The following is a 25593-nucleotide window of genomic DNA, read 5'->3' as shown; positions in this document are numbered from 1 at the left end:
GGCAATAGCAGGATGTAACAACAATAGAATAGCAAGGCAATAACAGGATTTATGCAGATGCTTGTGGCACTGGGGAAGTCATTTTAAATGAAAGTTTTGTTGAAGCTGTATGAGCACCTTTCATGAAAAGCTACCAAAAGAAGGTTGGTGCTAGAGCTGTGGAAGACAGAAGACCCAGAAAACTCTGCAGAAGTATACTCCTAAATATGGTTGGGTTACTATATCATCAGCAGATTTGCTGAGAAATTTTCCTTTCCTTGAAGTCAAATGACCAAAGAGGAAAGGATAGGGGGGCACAGGAGTAAAAGAGAGATGTCTGATGCACTCCAGAATGTTTTCCTGCAGAATCTGGGGGTGGAGGGAAATTTCAGATCAGAATTTTTGCAGCAGGATTTTATCTCCCCAGGTTTGGGGAGAAGATCTGGACCATATATTTAGTTGTCAGATTGTTAGATGAGGGCTCCCATGTGGTAGTCCCATCAGAGCCCCTGCTGTGTTTGGGGCCTACAGTGTACTTTGAAAGATGCGTGCTCGCTGTTATTACATGGAGATAAGCTGCGGTATATTTTTATCTATTTTTTTCTGCATTGCATATCAAATCTGACAGGCAGTGAAGCAATTTCTGTGGTTGCTGGTTCTTACTCCCTGGTATTACAGAGAAACAACACCATCCAGAATTTTAGTTGCATGACAATCTCTCTAGCAAGTAAAGAGAGACAAGAGATTTCAAATGAGTTGTTCTTCCTACAAATAAACCTATCTATACCTGAGAAAAACAGAATTACACTAGTTTTGTCAAGCTGGCCATAAAACTGAAATCCTCAGACTGAAAATACTGCAGTTGCCACAGAATGCTGAAATTTCAGCTCATTTCTTTGCAAATCTAACCTCTCAGTACCTGTAAACATAATTTCGTGGAAAGTCCATTGGAACAATTTGCTGATTTTTCACATTCTTGTAACATATAATGCTTTGTAAAACATTATCTGAAATAATCTAGTATGGATTTTTTTTTTTTTTTTCAGAATGGCTGTTGTGACTTTGTTTTTGAGATAAATTAATAAATTTATTTCAAGAAAAAATAAATTATTAGAGGAAGACAAGGCCCATTATATTACATAGACTTTTTCTCTGCCAACGTACATCTGCTTTCTGCAGTATAATTTGTAAGGGTTTGTGAACTCCTGCTCCCTGATTCAAGTGTGTCCATTACTATAAGGTAGGAGAAATGTAATTGGAGAACCTGTTGAATTTTTGACAGTGATGGCAACAATATAAGACAACACTGAACAAACAGTACATCTTAAAGCAATAATAGGATCTTAGCATCCATCTGCTGGATGCTGGCTTAGTTTTAACTCTGTTCATTTTAAGATGCAGAAACTCAAAAAACCTCTTTATCTATATTTTTCCATGTATTCTTCATTTTGGTGGCTTATGACCCATTTCCTAGAATTGTAGAATAATGTAAGTTGTAAGGTACCTCTGGAGATCATCTGGTCCAAACCCAGCTTAGAACAGGGCCACCGTACATCAGGTTCCTCAGGGCCTCATTCAGATGAGTTTTACATATGTCCAAGGATGGAGAACCTTGGGTAACTTGTTCCAATGTTTGACCATCCTTGTGGTGAAAAAGAATTTCTTAATATCTAACCTGAATTTCTGATGTTCCAGCTTATGTTCATTGCCTCTCATCTCTGTGCACCTCTAAGAAGAGTCTGGCTCAATCATCTCTTTTCCTTCCCATGTAGTAGCTGAAGATAGCAATAATGTTTTCTCCTTTAGCTCTCCCTTCTTAAGACTAAAAAAAGTAATTCTGTCAGCATGTCCTCGTGCATTATGTGCTTCAGCCCCCAGCCACCTTCTTGACCCTTACTGTCTATGAGTGCAAGGCAGTCACTAACTAGCTGACCTCTGCAGGGTATAAATTTGCTGCTCTCCTTTATTTTTGTGTATCATTCACCAGGATTGTCATGCTTAACATATGTGATATATTATGGCTTATATTTGCAGAGTCACAGTCACTTTTGGAACAATACTAGTTTATAGTACCAGGAAGATTAAACCGCTTATACCCTATGGCAGAAATGAAAGGCACAAATGTCCCTTGAAATATCTAACATGTTCATGTGCTTAAACAGTTGCTAAAGTTATTAAAAGAAATCATGTACCTGTACACAAATTATTTTAAAACATTAACATTTAATGAGTCTTTTATTGTGATTGTTGTGATTGCTTTTGTTGCTCTGTTGTCACGAAAATGGTAGGATTACCTTGTAATACAGTTCACTGAAACCTTGACAGCTAGATGCAGGTTCTCTTGCTTTATGTAATTTTGAAGTTCCAAATTGTATTGTTGCATTTGATTAACATACAGATAAGGGAACCAATCTTTAAATGCTCCCCTGAGATTCTAGGAAGTTAGTGTAACTAAAAGTAAAGAAGTTTTAAACATAATTTTCTAAGTTTAATTGTAATGCATAAATTATTAGCACTTATGAGAAAGTAGAAATTACTGGGATGAAAAAGAAAACTGAAGCCAGGAGACTATAGCTGTTTATTTTTTTAAACATTAATTCTCTGCTACCTTCTTGTATCAGCTGACATACATCTTCAATGATTCTATTATTAAAATGGAACAACTTTTCCTGTTAAATTCAAGGTTGTTTATGAACCCAAGGGTTCATGTTGACCTGGTTTACAGTGTTTAACATCTCTAATACTTCTTTGTTTGTTTTCATAACCTGGAAGTAGATTCATCCTATTGCTAGCTTATTCCCATATTTCTGTTTATTTTTATCTGACTGCTTGCGGCTTGGATGGGCACACGCTTTGCTGGGTAAAAAACTGGCTGGGTGGCCGGGCCCAAAGAGTTGTGGTGAACGGAGTTAAATCCAGTTGGTGGCTGGTCACGAGTGGTGTCCCCCAGGGCTCGGTTTTGGGTCCACTCCTATTTAACATCTTTATTGATGACCTAGACGAGGGGATCGAGTGCACCCTCAGTAAGTTTGCAGATGACACCAAGTTGGGTGGGAGTGTTGATCTGCTCGAGGGTAGGGAGGCTCTGCAGAGGGATTTGGACAGGCTGGAGCGATGGGCTAAGGCCAGCTGTATGAGCTTCAATAAGGCCAAATGCCGGGTGCTGCACTTGGGCCACAACAACCCCCAGCAGCGCTACAGGCTTGGGGAGGAGCGGCTGGAGAGCTGCCAGTCAGAGAGGGACATGGGGGTGTTGATTGACAGCCGGCTGAACATGAGCCAGCAGTGTGCCCAGGTGGCCAAGAAGGCCAATGGCATCCTGGCTTGTATCAGAAATAGCGTGTCCAGCAGGGACAGGGAAGGGATCTTACCCCTGTACCCGGCACTGGTGAGGCCACACCTCGATGACTGTGTTCAGTTTTGGGCCCCTCACTACAAAAAGGCCATCGAATGACTCAAGCGTGTCCAAAGAAGGGCAACGAAGCTGGTGCAGGGTCTGGAGCACATGTTGTATGAGAAGCAGCTGAGCGAACTGGGGTTGTTTAGTCTGGAGAAGAGGAGGCTGAGGGGAGACCTCATCGCCCTCTACAGCTACCTGAAAGGAGGTTGCAGAGAGCTGGGGATGAGCCCCTTTAACCAAGTAATAAGTGATAAGACAAGAGGGAATGGCCTCAAGTTGCGCCAAGGAAGGTTTAGACTGGATATTAGGAAACATTTCTTTACAGAACGTGTTGTTAAGCGTTGGAATGGGCTGCCCAGGGAGCTGGTGGAGTCCCCATCCCTGGAGGTGTTTAAGAGTTGGGTTGACATAGCGCTTAGGGATCTGGTGTAGTTGGGAACTGTTAATGTTGGGTTGATGGTTGGACTGGATGATCTTCAAGGTCTTTTCCAACCTAGACGATTCTGTGATTCTGTGAATTACCTGGTGTGAATTACTTTTAGTAATGTAGCTGTGTAAGGCTGTCGTGTTCAGTCTCATCTCTTGGAAATAAAGGTATCCAGCTATTAATTTCTTCATTATGTAAACACATAATAATAGATGCTCAGTTTCCTTTTATCCAAAGTACAAAAAATATATCCAACAAAAGCTTAGCAAAAATTAAGCCCATTTTTTTAATGGGCTTATTTTTTTTTTTAATGTTTTTAAATAGCATTATATAGAATATTGTTTGTAAGGACAGGTGAAGTACCTGCTTTACCCCTACTACCATGGTATCTCAAAATCATTCATTTTTCTATGAGTCATTCTATGAATCAAGATTATTCGTTGTTCATGAGTCTCAATTTTTTTAGGGGAACTGAGGCACAGATAAAGAAAACACTTTGCCAAAGCCCACACCCAGGTATTTGTTGGATGGCAAGGATTTAAACCTGATTTTCCATGCTTATCCCTGGAAAAAAATAACCTTCCTTTCAAGGGGTGGCACAAGCATGGTGTCCTGGAGGGACACCTCACCAACCTCTAGGGTTTATGTGTTGCTGTGAGCAGACTGTCATCACTAGGCAGAGCAAGTGTACATTTTTATGATTTTGCTGGACTGCAAGGTGTAAAAAAACCCTTTCCACCTTAAGTACTGAAATAGATTTTGCAGGAACAGGCCACATGCTGCCTCCTTGGCCCAGGTGACAAGAGCAGCGCTTTGATGAGAGGCTGCTACCAGCGAGGGGGACTCTCTGATTATGCACTGCCCAGCACCACAAGCTCGCCGCTGCTTCTGGCACCAGACCCAGACATGCTGATGTCAGAGAGAAGCTGTCACAATGGACTCTGAATTCATGAATCTCACCTCCGCAGGAGGAGGAGCAGCTTGCTAAAGCTTTCCAAAGGGCAAGGGAGGCTAAAAATGCTGCTTCTCACAGCTAAAGGAATCCTAGCTCCTTCTTTAGTTTATCTGTTTCTCCTTTGGTAGCCAGTGTCTTGTAAACTGAAGCTAGTGTCTCCAGTGCCAACTCAACAAAAGCACTTAATCTTTGTTTTAAGTCCATCTGTTGCATACTTACTTGTTTTACTGAATTAAGGGCTGTAACACCAGAAAGCTTGAAATATCCACATTTGGCTTCATGTGCTCAACCTTTCAGAACATATCTGTTTTTCACCTGAATGTAGTATCTACTAGCATCACATTGGAAATGATATTGTTATAGATGTTTGTGAGATAGTCATAACTAAAATTCTGCTGACTAACAAAAGCTTCTGAGTTGAACAGAATGTCACCATGATCAGAATCACATTTTTAGAGTGCATCTTTATTTTTAATGAGTTTAAGCACACAGAATACTGGTATTCTATGATTCTGTGATTCTGTGAATTCTTCAGAGAGAAACATCATGTCCCTTACATGGCTATAATGTAAAGGGAACAGACTTATTAGGAAGGAAGGGAAGAAGGAAAGAGATAGAAGTGGCTCAGCAGTGGCATTTGGAAGAGTCATGTTAATTCCAGCTTTGTTTGGAATGCTGTTTTTTGCTTTCACATTTTGTGTTCATGCTTTCCTAAAGAGAGGACTGTTTTTAGACATCTTTTAAGAGGAAACGTCATTTAATGAACCACTTCAGTTAAATAAGAGTGGATGCCAAGTGATGTAGGCTAATGAGACAATTTAGGGTGAAGGGTTTATATGGAAAATCTCATGCAGTTAAAACAGAATAAGAACTGAATAGGGACAGGAAGGGAAAGTTACTTGTTGGAGTGATCAAATAGGAGATGAGCAGAATTTTTCTAGAGCAAAAAATGCCATGAGATGTTTCCTAAGCTCATGAATGCTTCCAAGAACTTTTCCCAGACCAATGGCTAGAATGAAACCAGTTTTAACCACTGCAGTACAAAGATGCTGTCCTTTGAAGAGCTGTAGAGCAACAAGGGCTTTCTGCTGGGCTTTACAACAAGAATTTAAAGGGGCAAAGCTCTCCTTGATGGGCAGCACCTTGATTTACACAGGGTGTTCTGGTACACATTCTGGGCAGAATGAATGTTCAACAAGAAGTACAAATGTGATACGGTAGATCAGAAATATCCATAGTTTGGCTAGGGGAGGAGATCTGTCTTTTATGAAAATAAGCACTGGTATTTGCAATTTTGAATTAATTTTGTTGTTGTACTGTAAATTGTGAACCTCAAGGAGCTGTAAATCATAAGAAAGAACAGCCCTTCTAACCACACTTAGTTGCACTGTGAATATCTCACACATATTTTTCCCCAGCCTTTCTTTCTTACCATAAGTTTTTAAAAACACCTTCAGTGATGTAGTAAATTTTAACTCTCCACATATTGCAACCACCACTGCAAGGAGAGGTGTAAAGTAAATGGAGAAATGGCAGCATCATTTTCTATTTTTCCCTTGAAATTTCTGTTGTTTCTTTTTCATGTAGCTGGTTGGGATTTTTCTTTAATCAAATGCCCTGAATCTCTGAATTTCTGTTCAGAGAGAGGTCTGCATTTTTTCAGCAGATAGAGTATAATTTGAAACTGTTGACATATTTTCCAGGACTTTTCTGATTTTTAAAGTTCTCCTCAAGAACTCTTCCAGCGCACCACTTACACTTATTTCCCCAGCGTTAGACTTTTTACAGCTTTCCAGCATCAGGAGCAGGCTCAGGCTACTATTAAATTGAGTTTGCCATCTTCAAATAGTGTAAGCACAATCAGCATTTAGTAAAATAAACATGGCCCCATTATTTCTTAATGTCTTGCTTAACAACTTTAAGATTAGGCCACGTCTCCCATACTCCCAGTAGGCAGCACTTAAACAGTGAGTAATATTTCTGTCTGCCGTAGTCAAGTAATCCCAAATGTAAGTAATTTACAGGATGGCATTAGGGACTGTTACAAGAGACATATTGTAATATGTCACTGAAAATCAGCCTGCCTCTGCACGTTTGATCAACAGCCAGATGGAGGCTTTTATCACATTTATTTAATCTGAAATATACATAGTAATTACAGTGGACCTCTGATTTTTTCAGTCCTCACTGCTGTCTCAAGAGAAGGTAGGAAATGAATCTGTCAGTTGCAAACTGGTGTGGATGTGACCCCCTTGGTAGAATCCGGATGTATTGCAGCTAGCGGTGCTGACAGTAGAGATCATGAGTGCTGCTGGAAATGAATGCATGCTGCTGAGTTCAAAAAAAGGCCTATAAACCAAAAACTGTGTAGCTTTATTTTTTTTTATTAATGCAAAAAGCCTTTAGGAAAGCAAAGATCAACCTTATTCTTAGTAAATCCATTACTAATCAATGGCATTATGAGCAAACAGTCTCTTACTAATAGCTGGATGGTATTTAACTTCAAGGCATCTGAAAACAACAAAGTCTTAATGTTCCCAGAGGAGAATTTGGTTAAGATATTGAATTCCATCAGGCATGTCATTATTAAATGGGCAAAATATTGTTGTTTCCATTAGTAGAGAGTTGGCATAAAGAATGGATAGCATTCAGTTAAACCACGGCAAAAATTCAAACAAATTGAAGGTAGTTTTATTGCTTGGTCAGAAACTTCACTAATGGATATTGCCATTGTCCCAAAGAATTTACGTAAGATTTTATGCCCTAATTAAAACAGCTGTAAAAGATGCCTCACATATTAACAGAGGTGCCCACCTTCCTATTAATAATTTACTCTTCTGTCACTCTGTGCATTACAACAGACTGTCTAATGTCTCTCACATCTCTGTTTCTGAGATGAGCTGGGTCAGTCAACAGCCTCTTTTGGATAAGTTACCCTAACCACAAGTATGCCTGGCTAATCTTCTAAAGATATATTGACAGATAAAATATGCTATTAACTGCCAAAGAGGAAATTCTGTTACAATTACTCATACTGAGTAGTCTCACGACAGATTAAATTGCTATTCAGCATGAATAAGGTGTCAGATTCTGGCTGTAAGTGGCTGGTTTACTGGGGTGTTTTGATGTCATTATAGGCTTATAATTATTCTAATCTGATTTGGTAAAAAGAAATTAGTATGACAAGCATAAAGAATTCATTTGAACAATAGGTTTTCTTCTACCACAGAGTAAGTTTTAATTAGAGCTGTTCTTCAATTAAATTAAAGCTGCCCTTCTTGGTTTTAAAACTCTCATGAACATATTCAGTACAATGTACCTTGTGCAACTGTGAATCTGTTCATGCCTCTCTGATACTTACACAACCATTCATGTTCTCATCTAACTTTATGCTTATGGCTCTGCTTTGTTGGTGAGAAGGCCTTCTCCTCCATAGCTTCTACCATCAGGAACAGCTTTGTCTTTATCTCTGCACTTGACTGAACCTCTCCATTTGTTTCATACCATTTCTCAGCTGAAAGCACGCCTTTCTTGCACTGCTTACTTGAGTTAGTATTTATTATTTGAGCTCTCCAGTCATACTGATTAGCTCTGAGAAACAATCTGTGAGGGAGTTTGTATAACAGATAGCATAAAAACAAAGTGGCAAACAAGTCACCGTGGAAACATTTATACTACTTTCTAGTAGGCTTAAGCAATTGGGACTTCCTTAAGCTTAGCAGAATAACTTTCTTAAATGCTTTGAGCGATTACTCTTTTAGCAATCTCACCATAGTTCATGATGTGTCGTTGTGGTGATAATGTGTTGCTTTCTCATGGTATGTGAAAGATCAGACTGCCAGACACCATCTGAGTGCCTGGCCCCAGCCCCTGCAATGGCAGGCAGCAATAGATGCCTACGCTCAGAAAACTCTGCTGAGCACATGATCCACGCTCCCTTCCTACACAATCATGTTCATATTCTCTCTAGCAAACTGAAGTCTGTAGGAAGTAACCAAACACCACAACTATAAGGTACTGCAAGGAAGGGAGCAGAAGAGTACATTGGCATCTCCAGTCTCTGTGTTAATTAGAGAATGGTTCCTTGTTTGTACAGATAATTAACTTCTGTTGACAGGAAAAGGAGTTGTGCGTACACACGCACACCTACTCACCTACTCCAGCTGGTGCCTGTCCTTTTTGTGATGAAGAAAACCAAGAATAGCAGGGATCCTCCTACATTTATTGATGCAAAGTCACCAGAAGAAAGATTACACTTATGAAATGTGGGTTTTCTCACAAAGTAGGAAGTCATGCATCTTGATTTTTTTTTTTTTTTAATTTTTTTGAAGTATCTAATAGACTGAAGTTTCCAAGCTTCTATCTGCTTTCTTTTGTTTTCTGCAATGGAGGCACTGAGCATTCTGGAATTTCACAAGAAGATGAAAATTAAAATTCTGGAAGCAGAGTTAAGGTATCACCTGCCTGTTGCTGCAGCTCACAGTTGACTTATTCAGGGAGAGAAACTTCACAGGGAAATTCTACAGTCATCTGTGCCAGTTGTCTTTTTCCCTACAGCCTCCTGTTTCAGTAGGCAGAAGTTATAGCTGGACAGGCTGCAAGCGTTTCTCCAAACCCTGAACTGACTTAATTATCCTCTACAGAAAATGGGATGAAGGCAAAAAATTGCAAATTTTAGTTATTTTTCCCTAAGACAAAGTCTGAAGCAATTAATGAGTTTATTGATGGACAAAAATATAGTGTTGTCAATAAGAAAAGTCTTTTATGTACTGTAATTAGAAAAACTGTTTCCTTCAGGAAAATGGAGCTTTTAAAGCAGCATTAAGAGAAGAAAAAAAAAAAAACCAAAAACAAAAACAACCTTTAAAAAAAACCTCTGTCAATGACACAAGGCACAAAATCTGGAACAAGGCTCTAAGGACCCTCAAAAATATTGTTAATCTTTTCGTCTTAACATTGTAGGTATACAGCTCTCTTATTAGCATAGCAAAAAACACATTTACAAAATAAATAGGTGTGGGTAATGCTTTTATTTACCTTTGACCAGGGTCACCTACTTACAAATTCACATCAGAAGACATTTGGGTTTTTCTCTCCACTGAAAGAAGTCTTAGATTCACAAGAACATGCTCTTCAAAAGGAGCTGTAGGTTCAGCTGCTGAAACATTAGTGTGGGACTTTTATCCTTCTGGGATGTGGGCTCTTCTTAATAGGAATGTATGTATAATTCAGTACTGTGAAAAAAACCACTTAGAGGCAAAATGGGCCAAATGTGCTACTGCAGTAACGTGGGAAGAAAAGGCTATCAATTCCTTTGAAGGTTTACAAGTAAACTTTTTTTCTGGCTGTCTTCTCTATGGTTGATGATGTTCTACTATTAAAGTACCGGTTTATATATGCTGTATATTAGTACACAGTTTTGTTCTTCTTTGCTTCAGGCACTGAAGGAAAAAGAAAGAAGCTTGTCACGTATTTTAACTTCAGAAATGTTTAATAACAAAACACATTTTCAGTGAATTTCACAACCAGCCCCTTTGGGCAGCTACTCTTTGCAATTTAAATGAAGGTGCAGAAACTTTCTTTTCCCCCTTAACAATACTTTCACAAGTTTCACATACATGTATTTTAGTGGTTAGCAGTATATTACAAAATGAGATTAAAAGTACCTGTTTCAGCACTCCAGGCCAGGCAAGGGAAATTGAACTCTGGGGTGTCCAAATTAAGATGCCAAAATGGGTAAATTCAACTTACCAGCCTTTATCACAGACAGCACTACTGCCGCTTTTCCTAAAGCAAATACCTTGTCAGCTATCACTTCAGTCCTACCTCCTATCCATATTGTAAGTAAATTCCTATTTTAGTCTATTTTCCTACTGATGTTAGACAAATCATTGAGGGTCGGGGGCGTGGGGGGGGGGGGGGGGGGTGTTGGTTTTTTTTTCCAAAGCTTCCATTTGTGGGACAGTTAAAAATTATGTGGACCCTATGGCTGAATCTGGCAAATTCTCTTAGCCTAAATACATTTTAAAATCCAAGTTTATTCCATCAGCTGCAGAAAGACATTTTCTCAGATTTCCAATGAGATTGTGCCTCATGGTTGACTGCCTTTTTAACTGAATTATACAAATACTGCAGTGTGAGCTGACCTGTTATGAGACATGAAGGAAGAGAAGCAACATTAGTGGGTATGGAGGGAAGGGGAAAAGGTGAGGTGGGAAGGGCTCAGATGTTATAGATGCCACCTAACCACGTGAAAAGCTTTAAACAGAATCTGTGCCATATTGGACACCAAAGTACTTGCAATGGAGAGAAACCTCTAAGGAAAAAATGATTCCTGGGCACAAATTTTGACTTAAGCTTTTGTCTCTGTTAGGTTTTTTCTAAAGGCACCCTTCCTATAGGTTCTCTGATATCTAATAAGGTCTGAGCTTCTGCAACAACCTGTCGTCTCAGGTTGGTTATAGGAAAAAATAATCTTGAGATCTTTACTGTGTCTTAAAACTCATTGTAATGGATTCATGGTTCTTAAGTAATTTGGACAGAGTGAAAGAGCATGATCACACAAGCTATCTCTCCTTAGGAGATTAAGCTGAAATGCAGAGAAGTTTCAATATTTCTAATTTAACTTATATTTACGGGTGGCCTTCACAAAGCCCAAAACTACTTGCTTCCCATAGCTTTTGCAGTTTGCTCTCCTCTGGCTAAGGCACTTAAAAGTAGTGCAGGCTTAGATATCTCATGATGTGTGGTTCCTTGCTAGATTTTCTCCAGAAATGTTCACTGGCTCCCACCACTCATTTTCACCCTGCCCTCATTTGCAACAATTCAACAGCCCTTCAAACATGGCAGAGCAATTTGTTTAATTTTTGTGATTTTGGGGTTCCCCCACCCTAAAATGCCCATTGCTTTACTGATCTGATTTTGAGCCAGGCTCTTCAAACAATTGCTTTCACAAAAGTATGAAGTATTGTCAAGTTGTACTGGGAGTGATAACAGGTCCCTGTATATGGGGAAAGAAGGAGGAGTCACATGAACAGATTTTTTGCCACATAAACTGTAACATGGAGCCATGCCTCAGGATCCCTTGCTGCAAGGTTCTATTTTGCCTCAGCAATTGATTATTCATTAAATCAGTAAAAGTGACTGTAGGCTGGTGGTTTCAGAACTTTTCTGAGAAATGGGACATCCCTGTTCTTCTCCCAGACTTAAGGAACAGTAATTTATGAATAATACATCTGCTTAGTATGTCTTCATTTTGTGAATGCTATTTAAACACCACAGCAAATTAGGCCCTTTATTTCCAATTTTTCTTTTAGTAGAAATGGTCAAAACAAATTATTTTGGATGCCTCAAACCTGGGTACATCTCATGCTCAGAGTGATATTTTTAAAACCTCAGCATCTGAGCCAAAAATACATGTTGATAAAGTTCTGCAATAAAGGGGTCTACCTGAGCATATATTCCTCAAAATATGCCATTTCAGCATTCACAAATGTGCTTGTTCTCCCTTTGCTCAGTAAAGGGTTATCTGACCCTTTCCTGCAGCCTGCACAGTCAAGTCAACTATGCATAAATAAGAAGGAAACTTATGCAGGAAGAAAATGAAATTAGATGAATAATTAACATATACTTTATGCAAAAGCATGAAAAACTGTTCCAAAATTTCCCTGCTTAACTAACCTGTGAATTCTTATAAAAATCTTCTACACTGAAACTTTGTCATCAGGTCATAAAAAGCACATATCAACTTATTTAATAGGTCAAAGATTTATCTGATATGTTTCATTTCTTAATGAATGATACATTTTTTCCCTCTTAGTCATTATTTCTGCAGGTTTGTGAACAAACAGTAGTGGGCAAATCCCAGAAGTTGAAAATGGGTGCAACTTCACAGCATCACTGAATCAGTATTTTGAAGAGGCTTCCTAAATTTAGGAGAAAAACAAATAAAAGAGAATTATGAGCTTTTGTGTCATTATTTTGCTATAAGATTTCCTTAGTCTCATGAAAGGATGAAATAAACAGAAAAAGAACTGATCTTTGAAGAGGATATATTCTGATTACAAAATTTTAATTTCCCTGTTCTAGGCTATGACTACTGTAGCTGCCTGTGCTCACATGGTAAAAAAGAGTCTGTATTTAAAAGAGGAACAGAATGATTTATATCTTTTTTAATAGAAAGGTGGATTATAAGTATTTATTGGACAGTTGCATACTTAAGATTTAATTTGCTGGAGTTTTGTGTGTGGCAGGGTAGGACTTACCTGGTAAAGCCCATGAAGCTTATAATGGGAATCTAAAAATAATCTGAATACTGTTCTATTTTTTGGAAAGCAAACTGCAGTGTGGTCAGCATCCAAATACACACTTAGTACTTTCAGGAACTTTAATGGGAGTTGCGAATACGAATGCCCAGAATGCTTCGGTAATTATACATGTCACTGTATAAATACCTAAAATACAAAATGGCATAGTTTCCACATCCTTGTATTTCTATCTTTCAGATACTGTTCAGACACATTTTGACACAGTAATTATTTATATGATGATAGATAGCCCCAGATCTATAACTCACTCATGGGGCTTAGGTCATTTCATGAAAGGCAAAAGTATAGTGCGTTACTCTGTATGCATAATGTAGAGCATATTTATATTTAATGCTAATATTCTTTTTCTATGAGGAGAGTATTTCTATGAGGTGCACTTCCTGTTCAGAATATTGTTTATGTTGTACAGGTTTTCATTTTGAGATGAAAGAATGCTTGTTTCCCAAGAAAATGTTGGCGTCTTTTGAGGATCTTTCTTTATGTCCTTCCCTTCCATGTCTTCCTTCCTCTCCTTCCTTTCCTTTTTTCTTTTTAACAAGTAAATTGTTCAGTGGTAATATAATGCTAATAGGTCATGTACAAGTTTTTTCATGGATAAACTTGTCTAGCAATACTTATCAATATAATCTGGCTTTGATACTATGGTTAAGAGATTATAGCAGAAATACAATACTACCTTTGCATTCCAGTGGATACCTAAATTAATTTAAAGTTGAGTATTTCAACCTATAGCAGCAGTAGAATCTCATTAATCCTCACTAATAGGTGGAAACCTTATATTTATGCTGGCTTTAGGTCACTTCATGTAGTCACATCAGGTATGTCAGAGGAGTGAGTAGCTATAGATACGAAGTCACCTGAGGATGCAAACACAGAGGCATACTCATTTCTGTGTATTGTGAGGATTTTTATCTCTAACATTTATTAAAGCTCACAGAGGCGATACGTTGTAAATCTGGGTATTGAGCTGAGGCTGTACACTGCAATCAGCTTTGAAAAAATGCCTCTAGATAAAGTTCTGTGCTAACCCTTCTCTGGATTATACTCTGCACCAGGAAGTATATTATCCCTTAAAATATCTCCTTGCATTCTTTAATTTTACTACTAGTATACTAGCAGGAGTTAGCTTTTAGTGGGGAAAGATGTTCATGCTGCTCCTGGCCCAGTGTTGGGGAAGAGCATCTCCTGCAGGTCACACACAGCACTTGGGGACACTGGTGCTCCTTAGTGCCCAAATGGGTTCTCCCTTTTTACTGCAGGGAGGAGGTTTAAGGCAACAGGCCTTAAGTTGCTACAGGTACCACAGAAGGAGGAATTTGCTAGATGGCTCAAGCAGGCTGACAATCCTAATTACCAAAATAGAGCCGATGCCCCCTTGGACTGATTCTGTGTACCCAGAGTGGTGCCACCAACAGTAGCACCATGCCAAGAGGTTCATGGAGACAGGGGAGGGGGCAGGCACGGCTGACTTTATAAGATGTTTCTAGTTTTTTTGAGGCTAATACCTACTATTTGCCATCATGTCCACCAAAATGCTGTGACCATCTTCCCCTAAGTCCTCTTAGCAGCCAGAAGAGAAAGATGTGGGAGCTCAGAAGGCCACCAATAAGTGACAAAGCCATGCCTGACAGGTTCAGTACTGTTAAGAGCAGAACTGTATCTGTAACAGTGGCCATACCACTCTGCTCCAGCAAACCTGAAAATGTAGTTTCAGTATGCCTGACAGTTTACAAAAGGAGGGGAAAACGTGATTCTTTTATTTCATCTGTATAACGTTATATATATGTACACTTCTGTGTATGTAGATATATTTATACAATGATCCTGGTCAGCAGAATGTAATTATGAAATCACACCTCCTTGGCATTATCAGAGGCCCTTCTGTCATTTTTACAGACTTGCCATCTTTTCTGTGTTAATATTTTTCCTGCCTTTCCCTTTTGCAAAGCAAATAAGTTGTTTGCAAACTATTTGTAGAATATAAACAGCTCCTACAAGGGAAATGCCCTTGAAGCAGTGAAAGTAGACTGATTGCAACATACAGTACATGCTAATACCATCTCCAGAGAATTACCATTACTTCATAGCAGAGGCATTTTCATTAAAATAGAAATCTTATCATGATCCTTAGATTGATTTTTTACCTTCTTTTGCATATTTCAGGTGAGTCAACAGTCACAGGCAGCTGGTTCATTGTTCAAAAGCTCCAAAGAATTACTCACCTCTAAGTAGTGCCATTTCCCAGGGTTGCCTCTTTGCAACTTTTGTGAAGCACCAGGCAACAGAACAGGCAAATGACCAGGACAGAAAGCTTGAATCTGGCAGTACTCCTAGCACTCTGCACAGAGTCAGTTAAATGAACCTGCTAATACATTGTTATATCTATTATAGCTTGCTCACATTGGGTGTTAATCAAGTATTCAAAGTAAATCCACAAACTGACACTAGACACTGAACGATGATCTTTCAGGTTGCCTGATACCTTTATCTGACCAAATTCATGCAGACTCAGCCATGTGCAGAGGAACTTGGCATGACTGCACTTTATCTGCAATAGGATAGGAATGAGAGGAAGAGAATATATGTAAGGGTTCCCCACTGAGAATCAGTTCTATAAATTATGTATTATGCAGACACTATTCTGCTGATGCTATCTGATCCCCAATTCTCAGTTCCTTGTTTTCCCTTCTATAAATAGCTATGGCCAGGTTTTCAGTTGTAAAGTGACGAGGACAAAACCAGAAACCTTTCCCATTTAATAACCTCTGCCAAAGAAGAATAAGGTAATATTTTTCATAACTGTGATGTCCTCAGGGCTTTAACAATCTGGGAATACAAGCAGCGCTATGTTGTTGATAAGATACTGGTAGTAAAAGTGGGAATAACCATGCTGAATATTAAAGAGGGAAATGCCCTATTTTCAGGATGTTCAGTATAAAACTTGGTGTTGTGAATTTTCCTGTCAATTTTTGCCTGTGTAGGACCACTTTTGCCTTTTGTTTCTTCCTCTAGATCCAAATGCTTTGGCTGGACAGACCGGACCTGACCATGCTCTTATAGGAGGAATAGTGGCTGTAGTTGTCTTTGTAACACTATGTTCTATAATTCTCCTTGGTCGATACCTGGCAAGACATAAAGGTAGGACAGATTTAGTGGAATTTCAGTCACTTTTGGAAGCAAGGCATGATTTCACCTGGGAATGCTGTTCCCTTTTGCCTTTCTCATCTACTAAATGATTTGGACAAGAAAGCTCAGTTCACAGTCCAGTCACAAGTGAAGTCCCTGTGAATTTTACTCAGATTTCCAGTGGACTGGCTAAGGCAAAGGACATCTAGTTACATGCCCAAGGTCATCTCATAAGTCGGTGATTTAGAGAGACTAAGAGTTAAGATTGCCCCTTGGTTTTGGCCCTTATATCTAGACATTTGATTACACGATCTCATGGTTTTAACTGGTATATCAATTCAGCAGAACATATATATATATATATTGAGTGAACAACATTTTTAATTTCAATAAAATGTGCTAATACTTTTAGTATGTATTGAAAATATAATATTAGAAGCTGGTGGTGAGTTTTCAGATCAGTGACTCTTTCACCAATGATCCCAGGGGAATAAGGGGTTCATTCTTGGGCCAAGCTTTACTTTATTCAGAGATTTCACCTTAAGAATTCTAGTCCCCTCATTTTCAATCCCCCCACCATTACAGATAACAGGGTTGGAGTGACACCAACTTCTGACTAAGCTTCTCTATGATTCTATTTTGACCTAGTTAATTTCAAAATAATTTCTTGAGATTTAACCTCTGAATGGCTTGTAGACCTATTACTAAAATTCGGTTGATTCTCTACCCACCCCCCCAAAAAGAAAAGAAAAATGAAGAAAAATGAAGTGTTTATATTATCTCATTAAATCTCATTTTAGATAGGAAAATCATATGGCTAGCAGACATAAACTGATAAAAACATATTTTTAATTTGATTGGACTGTGTGTGGGAAAATCAAGATCTTTTTAATAGTCCAGAGAAAGTGTATCTCTTTTGTTTTACATTACTGAATGTACAGTTACACATCTTATGCCAACATAAACAATGCTTTTCACAAAGGGAAAGTTCACTATTGTACACAATTCTTTTTATTCATATCCTGAACATGGAAATATCTGTGATAGCATAATTTGAGTAGGTTCAATTAATAAAACTACCTCAGTTTTGTAATTCTTGGAAATGACTATAGATACGATCGAGAAAAAATAGAAACACAAAAATAATCAGTGACCATTTTTTTTTAAAAAAAAAAGCATTTATGAATAACTAAGTCTTCAGAGTTCATTTGTTTTTTTATGGGTAGCTGTTCAATGAAATAACCAAGATTTTATCACTTATTCTATAATTGCAAAATATATTACATATTACTGCAGTTAGATAAAGTGGATTTTTATTTAAAGATTTCCTTAATTTATTGGGGATATACTGGAATTTGTGTATGTGCATTATCAGTATTAATACTATAAATATTTCTTAGACAAATTAGAAAGTTGAGCATACCTGTATGATGTATACTAAAATTGTGTAAAAATATTTGTCCGTTCATGTATTAATTGGAGCATTGTTAGAAATGTACTTCCTATAATGCAGTTTAAAGCTAAAAAAAAACCTAATCTTTTTTTTTTTTCCTTTTCTCTTGTACTGATTCCTGTAGGAACATATTTAACAAATGAAGCAAAAGGAGCTGAAGATGCACCTGATGCCGACACAGCCATTATCAATGCAGAAGGCAGCCAAGTCAATGCAGAGGAGAAAAAAGAGTATTTCATTTAGATGCAGAGCTAGAATCTTGGAGTTTTACTTATCAGGCTGACTGCTGGAGAAAACTGGCTATCATTTCTCAGAATTCATTTCTGCCATCTTCTGCTATCTTTATTAACTCGCATACCTGCTATAAGTAGCCAGTTTATGCCAACAATCAGCTGTTGACATCATCATTCTATAATTACAGCATCATGCGTAAAGCAGGACATTTCTTATTGCCTAAAATTCATATCCACTGCTCTCTTAACATACAGTGCTTGAATATACAGCCTTAACAATGTTAATCATCATCTTAATCCAAGTTTTCTACATTTTTAAATGTTATGCAGCTTTCTTCTTTTTCAGTTTTCTTTTATCATGTCCCTACTAGTGTGTCATAGAACAATATTCATAACAAATACTATTAGGTAAGGACCTAATCTACTTACATAAAATGTTAAGTCTCAGATTAGAGGTTTACAAAAAATGTTTTATACATGTCTATCTGTAGTTCAAAAAGCAACTTGTTTTTGAAACATATGCCCTAGGAAACACAAACTGAAATCTTTTTAGTATAGTTTCTTGTACGCCAGGATTTGGTGGAAAAAAAGTCCACTGAATTTTTTGTTTTGTTATGTTATGTTTTAAATGGTACCTTGACAACAGTGCCATGTTTCAGTGGTAAAAACATGCTGAATAGCTATACAGATTCTGCAAAGTTAGATAATAGTGCTTCATTTGAAACAAATTTTTCCGGCCCTTTTACTGCTTTTTGAGATTGCAAAGATTAGAGAACTTTATGAGTAATTTCTGGTTTTATAATTTATTTGCTTCACATGAACTCACCTGCCTACTCAAATTTGAAGTGTTCATGGGGCACAACTGCAAGGCATTTTAGTATCTGTATATAGTGCATATAATAAATTCAATTAAACATTATTTGATACATATTTAACTTTTTTGGCAGTAGCTAAGTCAGTCACAAGTAAGCATTTTCTAATGTCCATTATATCCCTTTAGATATGACTCAAATCAATATTCTGAGTAGATAACATGTATTAGTATTTTTTTGTCTGTATGTCCTAGCACTGTTCAGCAGCAAACTTTTCTAGTTCTTGTTAATTTTTTCTTTGTTATACAATGGAAGCACAATGTTATATGGAAAGGTAGTTTTAAGCTAACAAGCAGTGCACAGCCTCAGGTTTTAAATTACAACCACATTTGATTACTATCCTTAAAAAATACTATTGAGTTGCTAAAATTCTCAAATTTTGATTTGGCAGTTCCAGAGCTGCTTCTCTATGTTGGTTTGCCAAAAAAAAGAAAAAAGAAAAAAAAAAAAAAAAGAAAAAAATAGAAGTGTTAAAACAAAAGATATATGTTTTGTGTATACAGTAAATGGACTAATTCTTTATATTAAATTCCTGTCTATGCATTTTGTGAGGTACAAACTTATGTCACCGTGAATGATAGAGAATTCCTGCCATGCTTTTAGCTCCACAGTGAAAGTCTCTGTTTGGATTATTTCTGAAATTTTTTGTGTAATTGACAGCTGAAAAATCACATGCTCTTAAATATGACAACAAAACACTGTAAGCCCATTGGCTTATATCCTCTTCCAATGAAATAAAAAGGTTGCCGTAACAGCTCTTGGAAGTGATTCTACACTGGAGAACGCAAGTTAGTCTAGCTGGAGCTTTTCTTGCTCCTAAGTTTTGCACCTTTGACAAAAGAGTGTTTCTCTCTGGTTGCTGTACTTGTGAAGCCTAAAAGCATGATGGTCTGCTGTAAAGGACTTTCTTCTGGGATTTTATTTTTGTGTGGGAAGGGAGAGTTTGAAGTATGACATCATGTAGTATGGTAAAATGGAAGATAAAGGTGCTGTGTCAGATTATTTATCAGAAGAGTATAAACCTTTTAAGGACAATATTAGAGTATTTTAATTGTTTTTGTTGAAACATTTATCTTGTTAATTTCTAAGAAAGAAGGGTGACGTCAATCAAAGCAGCACTTTTTTTCAAAATATACAGACATAAATAATATGATGTGGTTGAGTGTTAACATAATAAATCATATACAGTATGACATTTTAAAGAAATAAGTCTGCATTGATGTGATTGCATGCTTGTTTTTACAGTTCACTCCATACCCATCTGTGGAAAAATGCAATAATATGTTAATATAATATGGTAGTTTGAGAGAACCAGGTAGGTGCTACTAGACACATTGAAAACTAGTATAGGTTTACAAGATATTCATGTCTTTCAAAACATACACATGTAAAAGGCTGGCAAAGGAAGTCGTTCAGTTTAATACCAAAAATATGGGTTCTTGTCACAACAGTAAGTTACATTAGCTACAGTACAGTATCACATACGACAGGGTTTTATTTCAGAACCTGGGGCCCAGTTCAGCTAAGCATTTAAGCACGAGCTCAGCTTCAGGCGTCAGAGAAGTTCCATTGGACTGTAAGGCACTATTCATATGCTTAAAAATAAGTGCTTCCCTGGATGAGGGCCTTATTTGCTCAAGTGGAATTCCCCACCAGCGTGGTGTTTACGCCTTTTTTCATTCTTCCTAACTCCAGCTTGCTTGAATAGTAGGGTTGTTACTTGAACCATTACCCACCCAAGGTCGTGTAGGACCTTCAAAAACAGGATTGCCCTTGGGGTAACCATTTCAAATCATTTTCTCCAGTGGCATAGAAACAGCAGTTAAACTTTGCAAAAAGTTAAAATTTGCAAAAATTGTACTGTTAAAATAGGTTATTTCATTGGTTTTGAATTAAAACTTCTCACATGTGCTCATTTTTAATGCTGTTGATCTTCCATTATCTTGCACCTGGTGATGTCCCTTGCATCTGCACAAAGCAGGTGTGAAAAACCCCACACTGAGCATTCTACCTGGACAGCACTTTGCACGGCTGTCTGGTCTTCAGGGGTTTGAATTACTACACTAGGTGTAAAGAGGCATCCCTCTTTTTTGTAAGCAGAACCATGGCTCAACACTAATGGCATTCAGTAGGCTAAAAGTCAGTTGTCAGTCCCTCTGTCCAAGATCCCATTCTGAAATACCGCTTTTATTATTGTGTGAGATATCGGAGAATGCGTAAAATGGAGGCTCTGAATGGGAACCACCCTCACTAAAATGTATGTGACATCCTCTCCCACGCTCACTTGCAGAGTAGTTTTCTCAAGACCAGGTAGCTAGTTTCTGCCAGTGTACTGTTTACAGTGTTGATTGCTGATTATTTTTAAACTTTCTGATGTAGATTTTTTTTTTTTTTAATGCTTCAAGAACATTCTCATGATTTGAACAAGAAAGCGGTGCATCAGAAGACAAGGGGTGCATCCTCTCCCTCTTTTAGCGTCATCTGACAAACCAAGAAACAGTTTAAGGAACCTGATGTTTAACTTGAGGCTCAGAATTTAAGCTAGAACACTTTAAAGAGTTTCCACATTACTTAAGGATGGTTCGTCTTGCACTGAGACTCCCTCTATAAAGGAATACATGAAGAAAACCAACTTTTCTAAATAAGACATGAAAGTTAACATCTTGTGTATTTTCATTATGGTATAATATATATATGACTATTTCAATGAAAAGAAAGGACAGAATCATCTGTAATTATGTAATTCATGATTGTAACAGCACTGAAGTTACCATGTACGCACATGTACAGTAGCTATTTCAACAGTTACAGTGTAGTTACATGTAATTCCCTGTAACATAGCAGTTATAGTGTAATTTAGTGCCACTTATTGTAAAGTGTTACCAAAAGGAAAATGGAGTTCTTACCTTTACAATTCCATTCAGATTAAAGGTAAGTTTATTAAATTAGCACCATAAATCTGATATTGTATTTCTTAATTAAGGAGGTGATTTAAAACTTCATGTTCACACTGCAGCTTCCCCCACCGCTTACCCAGAGTCCTCCAAGTGTCTAATCTCTACACTCCTAGGAACTGGTAATCTGTGATGAATATACCAAAAATCCAGCTACTTCAACTTTAATTGAATAAGATGTCTAATAGAGAAAAACAACAGCGACAAAAATAAAGAGTAATGCTTTTTATTAAGTGGCACAAAGTACACACTAAAAACTATGCAAAAATATAGGTAAATACAGTGTACTTACATGTAAGTATCTTGTACTTGCTGTGTATGGATATTGGAAAACCGTGTAATTATAATATGCATTTTGATTAATTCAAGCAGGGGAATGACCCCTAAAAGTCACAAGGAAAATTCAGAAGGTACATATACAAGCAGTGGATATCCTGATGCAATATGTATAATTCCTCTACTTACAGTGATAACTAATTTATAAAAATGCTTATACCGCTCCTCATTCTCACTAGCTTTGCTTTCCATTTCTTTGAGGCCCATTAAATATCACTGAAACACCTTTAGGCAAAGTAAGACACTGATTCCGCTAGTGGCTTTGCTGCCAGCACTCTGTGTGTCTGGCAACACTGTTCTGTAATCTATTTCTGGCTCAACAGCACAAGTTTCCTCTTTTTTTTTGTCCTCAAGGGAGCCTAGTATGTTAAGATGCTGAAATATGCTGCCATATGCCCTGGTATTTTTAGCATGAACAACAGAGAAAGAGAGAGAGAGAGAGAGAGAGAGAGAGAGATCTGCATTCTTCTGACCCCTATTTTGCTGAATCACCTCACCTGGAATTTCCACTACTTGCTCAGTAACGCCAGGTAATCTTAAATTGTAAGTACAAAATGCTTCCATCAAAGTACAGAGGATGCCTTTAATGATAAAGCTAATGTTTTGTAAACGTGAAGTTTTGTATTACTGATCTTTTTACTTCTCACCACATTTCCGTCCTACCCTTCCAGAAGGAATACACCGAAAGACAGATAACATAGAATAGCAAAAGAAGAAAAGAAAACATTCTTGTGGTTGCCATTGCTATAACCCCCCTTTGTGTCCTGTGTAACAGAAAAATAGATGTATTTAGCAACTGCCATTAGCATCATTCCACACTATACTATTCCTAGAATATGACATCTACCTCTTAGTCTAAATACTAGCTATGAGAGATTTGTATACATTTTAAATACTACTGAATCTTTGGTGTAGTCTTGAAAAGAGATCACTGTAATTTTTTTTCTGTTAAAAATAGAAAATATTGCCTGGGTTCATAATTCTTGCCCTGTTCTTTACTAATTTTGGGATAGTGTGAGCTTTTAACAGGGCATAAGGACACAGCCTCAGCTGGTATAAATCAGCTTCACTCTGTTGCCTTAAATGTGGGCCAATTTACACTGGCTGGGGATTAATCCCAAACAGCTTAAAAATAAACTGCTATAACACATCAATATTTAGTCAGCACTAGATAATTATGTGCAATCCAACTGCAACACAAGTCTTTCCAGTAAGGCATGCAGGTTTGAAGAGAAACTTTTAAAAGCACATGCAAGCTTTTGAATTAAATATGCAATACCAATACTGTTGAGATATTCTGACATGTCTCGTACTTATTTAAACATACTATTGCCAGGGCATGTTTACATTTAAACCACTCAATGCATGGGGGACAGGGAAGGACTATTGCAAACAATAAGAGAAAGTTAAATGGATAGAGCAGCCTTTGATGTCAACAGAGCAGAGTAGAAACTCTTATCAAGAGTAGGACTTCCTACGGGGTTTTACAGAGTGGACCTAGTACCTCTAAGGCAAATGGGAGTTGTCTACTTGGCATTAACAGAAGCTAGCACAGTTCCTTCTTGCTACTGATGAATCTAACCCAGCACTCTGCACTTGTTTTAACTCAGGAGGAAATAAGGGTACAAACATGGTTTAACAGCACACTTCCGTCACTCCACATCCTCAGGATGCTCTAAGCTTTGTGCGCTTCCAGCAGCCCTTCAGGGAATTCTTCCAGCATCTAGGAATCATCTTGTTGCCAAGCCATGTTCATTTTCTTCACCAATGTTTAATGTACTCACAACCAGACAGAAGACAGTGTGGAGCCAATATGATGACTCTACAGTACTAGGGGCTTCCAGAGCGTCTCAGTAGATGGCAAAAAAAAAAAATTCTTCATGGCCTCTGTGTTTACTATAGGTCTGCCCTCCATATTCTGTGTCTTAAGTCATTTATTCTCTGATGGGCTAAACGCAGCAGTCTAATTGGAAAGGAGGTAGGAAAAAAAGTCTCTCTAAAAGGAGCAGTCTTTGTTACTATTAAAGAAAAGTTCAAGGATTTGTATTTCCTCTTTTTTTTTAAGATTTCAGGTGCAAAGCCAAGCCTGTTGGGGTCAGCACTTTAGCACTTTCCCTGTGTTCAGGGTCAAGCCAGCAGTGTTTCATGTGTGAGCTCTGATCTCACATTTCAGCACAAACTACAGACAGCCTTACCCTGCCCTTATGCATAGTGCTGAAAATCACTGATGCTATTTTCTTCCAAACATACTAATTTTCTTAGTCTTACTCTACAATGAAATCATTGAAGGGTTTTCATAATAGGTTCAAAAGGAGGGGTTTTAAAGTAATAACTTGCAAAGAAAATAATAATGATGATCAACGGTTTATGTTGATTGTGAAGAGGAGGAAAATCTTTAATTGCTGGACTGAATTCTTTATCACTCCCTCTTTCTCTCCTTTCTATGCATATTGATTAATGTTAGTAAACATGCAGTTGTACATGTCCTTTTTCAGTGAAAGCGGATTTGCTTATACCCCTATATAGCTTCCACAGAAATATGCAAATATGACCTACAATCATCTGCTTCTGCCTAAACAGTAAGCCAAGAGAGTAAACTCATGGATTACTGGATTCATATATGTCTTGCTTCCATAAAAGTTGGGTACAATACGCCTATTGATTTCGAAAAACAAGGCTCAAGTCCTTAATGCACGTTTGAGTTGCTGTTTAGCTCTTTTCCAACAGAATTATAAAGCAATCCTTGTGCATCCTTTACTTTTAGCCTAGATATTTTATAACTACAAAAAACCTTCAGTTCAGCAGGAAGTTTGCTAGAATAAATAATAAGGTATAATTTGTGAAAGGACTATAACAACTTCATCTATTCATAGTCAGTGTAAGTGTATTCTCCTAGGAACTCCAGTGTGATCTGCTCTTACACTGGCAGTTTATGGCCTTGGGAAGGAGATATCTGAATGGTTCAGAAATACAACCACAAACCTGTAAACAAAATCCATGGGAATTAAACATATTGCACTGCTGATGAGACAGATTCACTTAATTTAATTTCCTCATTAGTAACTTTAAGCAGACAAAATGCATATTGTAATGTTGGGTACATGACACTTGCATGTTGCTATGCCTATATACTTACAAAGTATTCAATGTGTACTTAGTGGCGCTTAAAAAATGTCATGTACAATTCTTCTAAACATTCTTACAGGGTTCCCATTTGCACTTCATCTTTCAGAGAAGTCTTGTCAGAAAATTGTCTGATGAATATTATTGAAAAAAATAAAATTTCAATTTTAGTTATCTGTTGGACATTTCTGAATTGTCTATTCTTTTAATATATTTCCTGGTGCTTGCCAGTTTGGCAGTGGAGTTGATTTAGACCAGTGGCTGTACACACAGACTGTTCACTGAGCAGATTTTGCTTTTTCTAGTATTCTAGTATCTAAGTGTTTTAATTATATACTTCTCTAAATATTAATTCTGAGATTCTAAGCAGTTATCCAAGAAAATAATCTGAGACACTAGCATTTTACA

General features: G+C 37.6%; 1 protein-coding gene across 5 annotated transcripts in view; it reads left to right on the top strand.

Annotated features, from left to right (window-relative positions):
• The window catches only part of CADM2 (cell adhesion molecule 2), a 690911-nt gene extending 665543 nt beyond the window's left edge, over positions 1-25368 (top strand). For 4 of the 5 annotated variants that reach the window (XM_074813369.1, XM_074813378.1, XM_074813355.1 and 1 more), the window contains 2 exons: positions 16101-16226; positions 17792-25368. In XM_074813369.1, coding sequence (XP_074669470.1) covers positions 16101-16226; positions 17792-17910 — 245 coding nt within the window. In that variant the 3' untranslated portion in view covers positions 17911-25368. The remainder of the gene's footprint in view (positions 1-16100; positions 16227-17791) is intronic. The other variant, XR_012621748.1, reaches the window with a different exon arrangement.
• Positions 25369-25593: the final 225 nt, after the last annotated feature.

This window comes from Strix aluco, chromosome 2 (genome assembly GCF_031877795.1).
Source record: "Strix aluco isolate bStrAlu1 chromosome 2, bStrAlu1.hap1, whole genome shotgun sequence".
Taxonomy (NCBI): Eukaryota; Metazoa; Chordata; class Aves; order Strigiformes; family Strigidae; genus Strix; species Strix aluco.
Note: the sequence above shows the minus strand (reverse complement) of the source record. Positions and strands in the feature narration are given on the sequence as shown.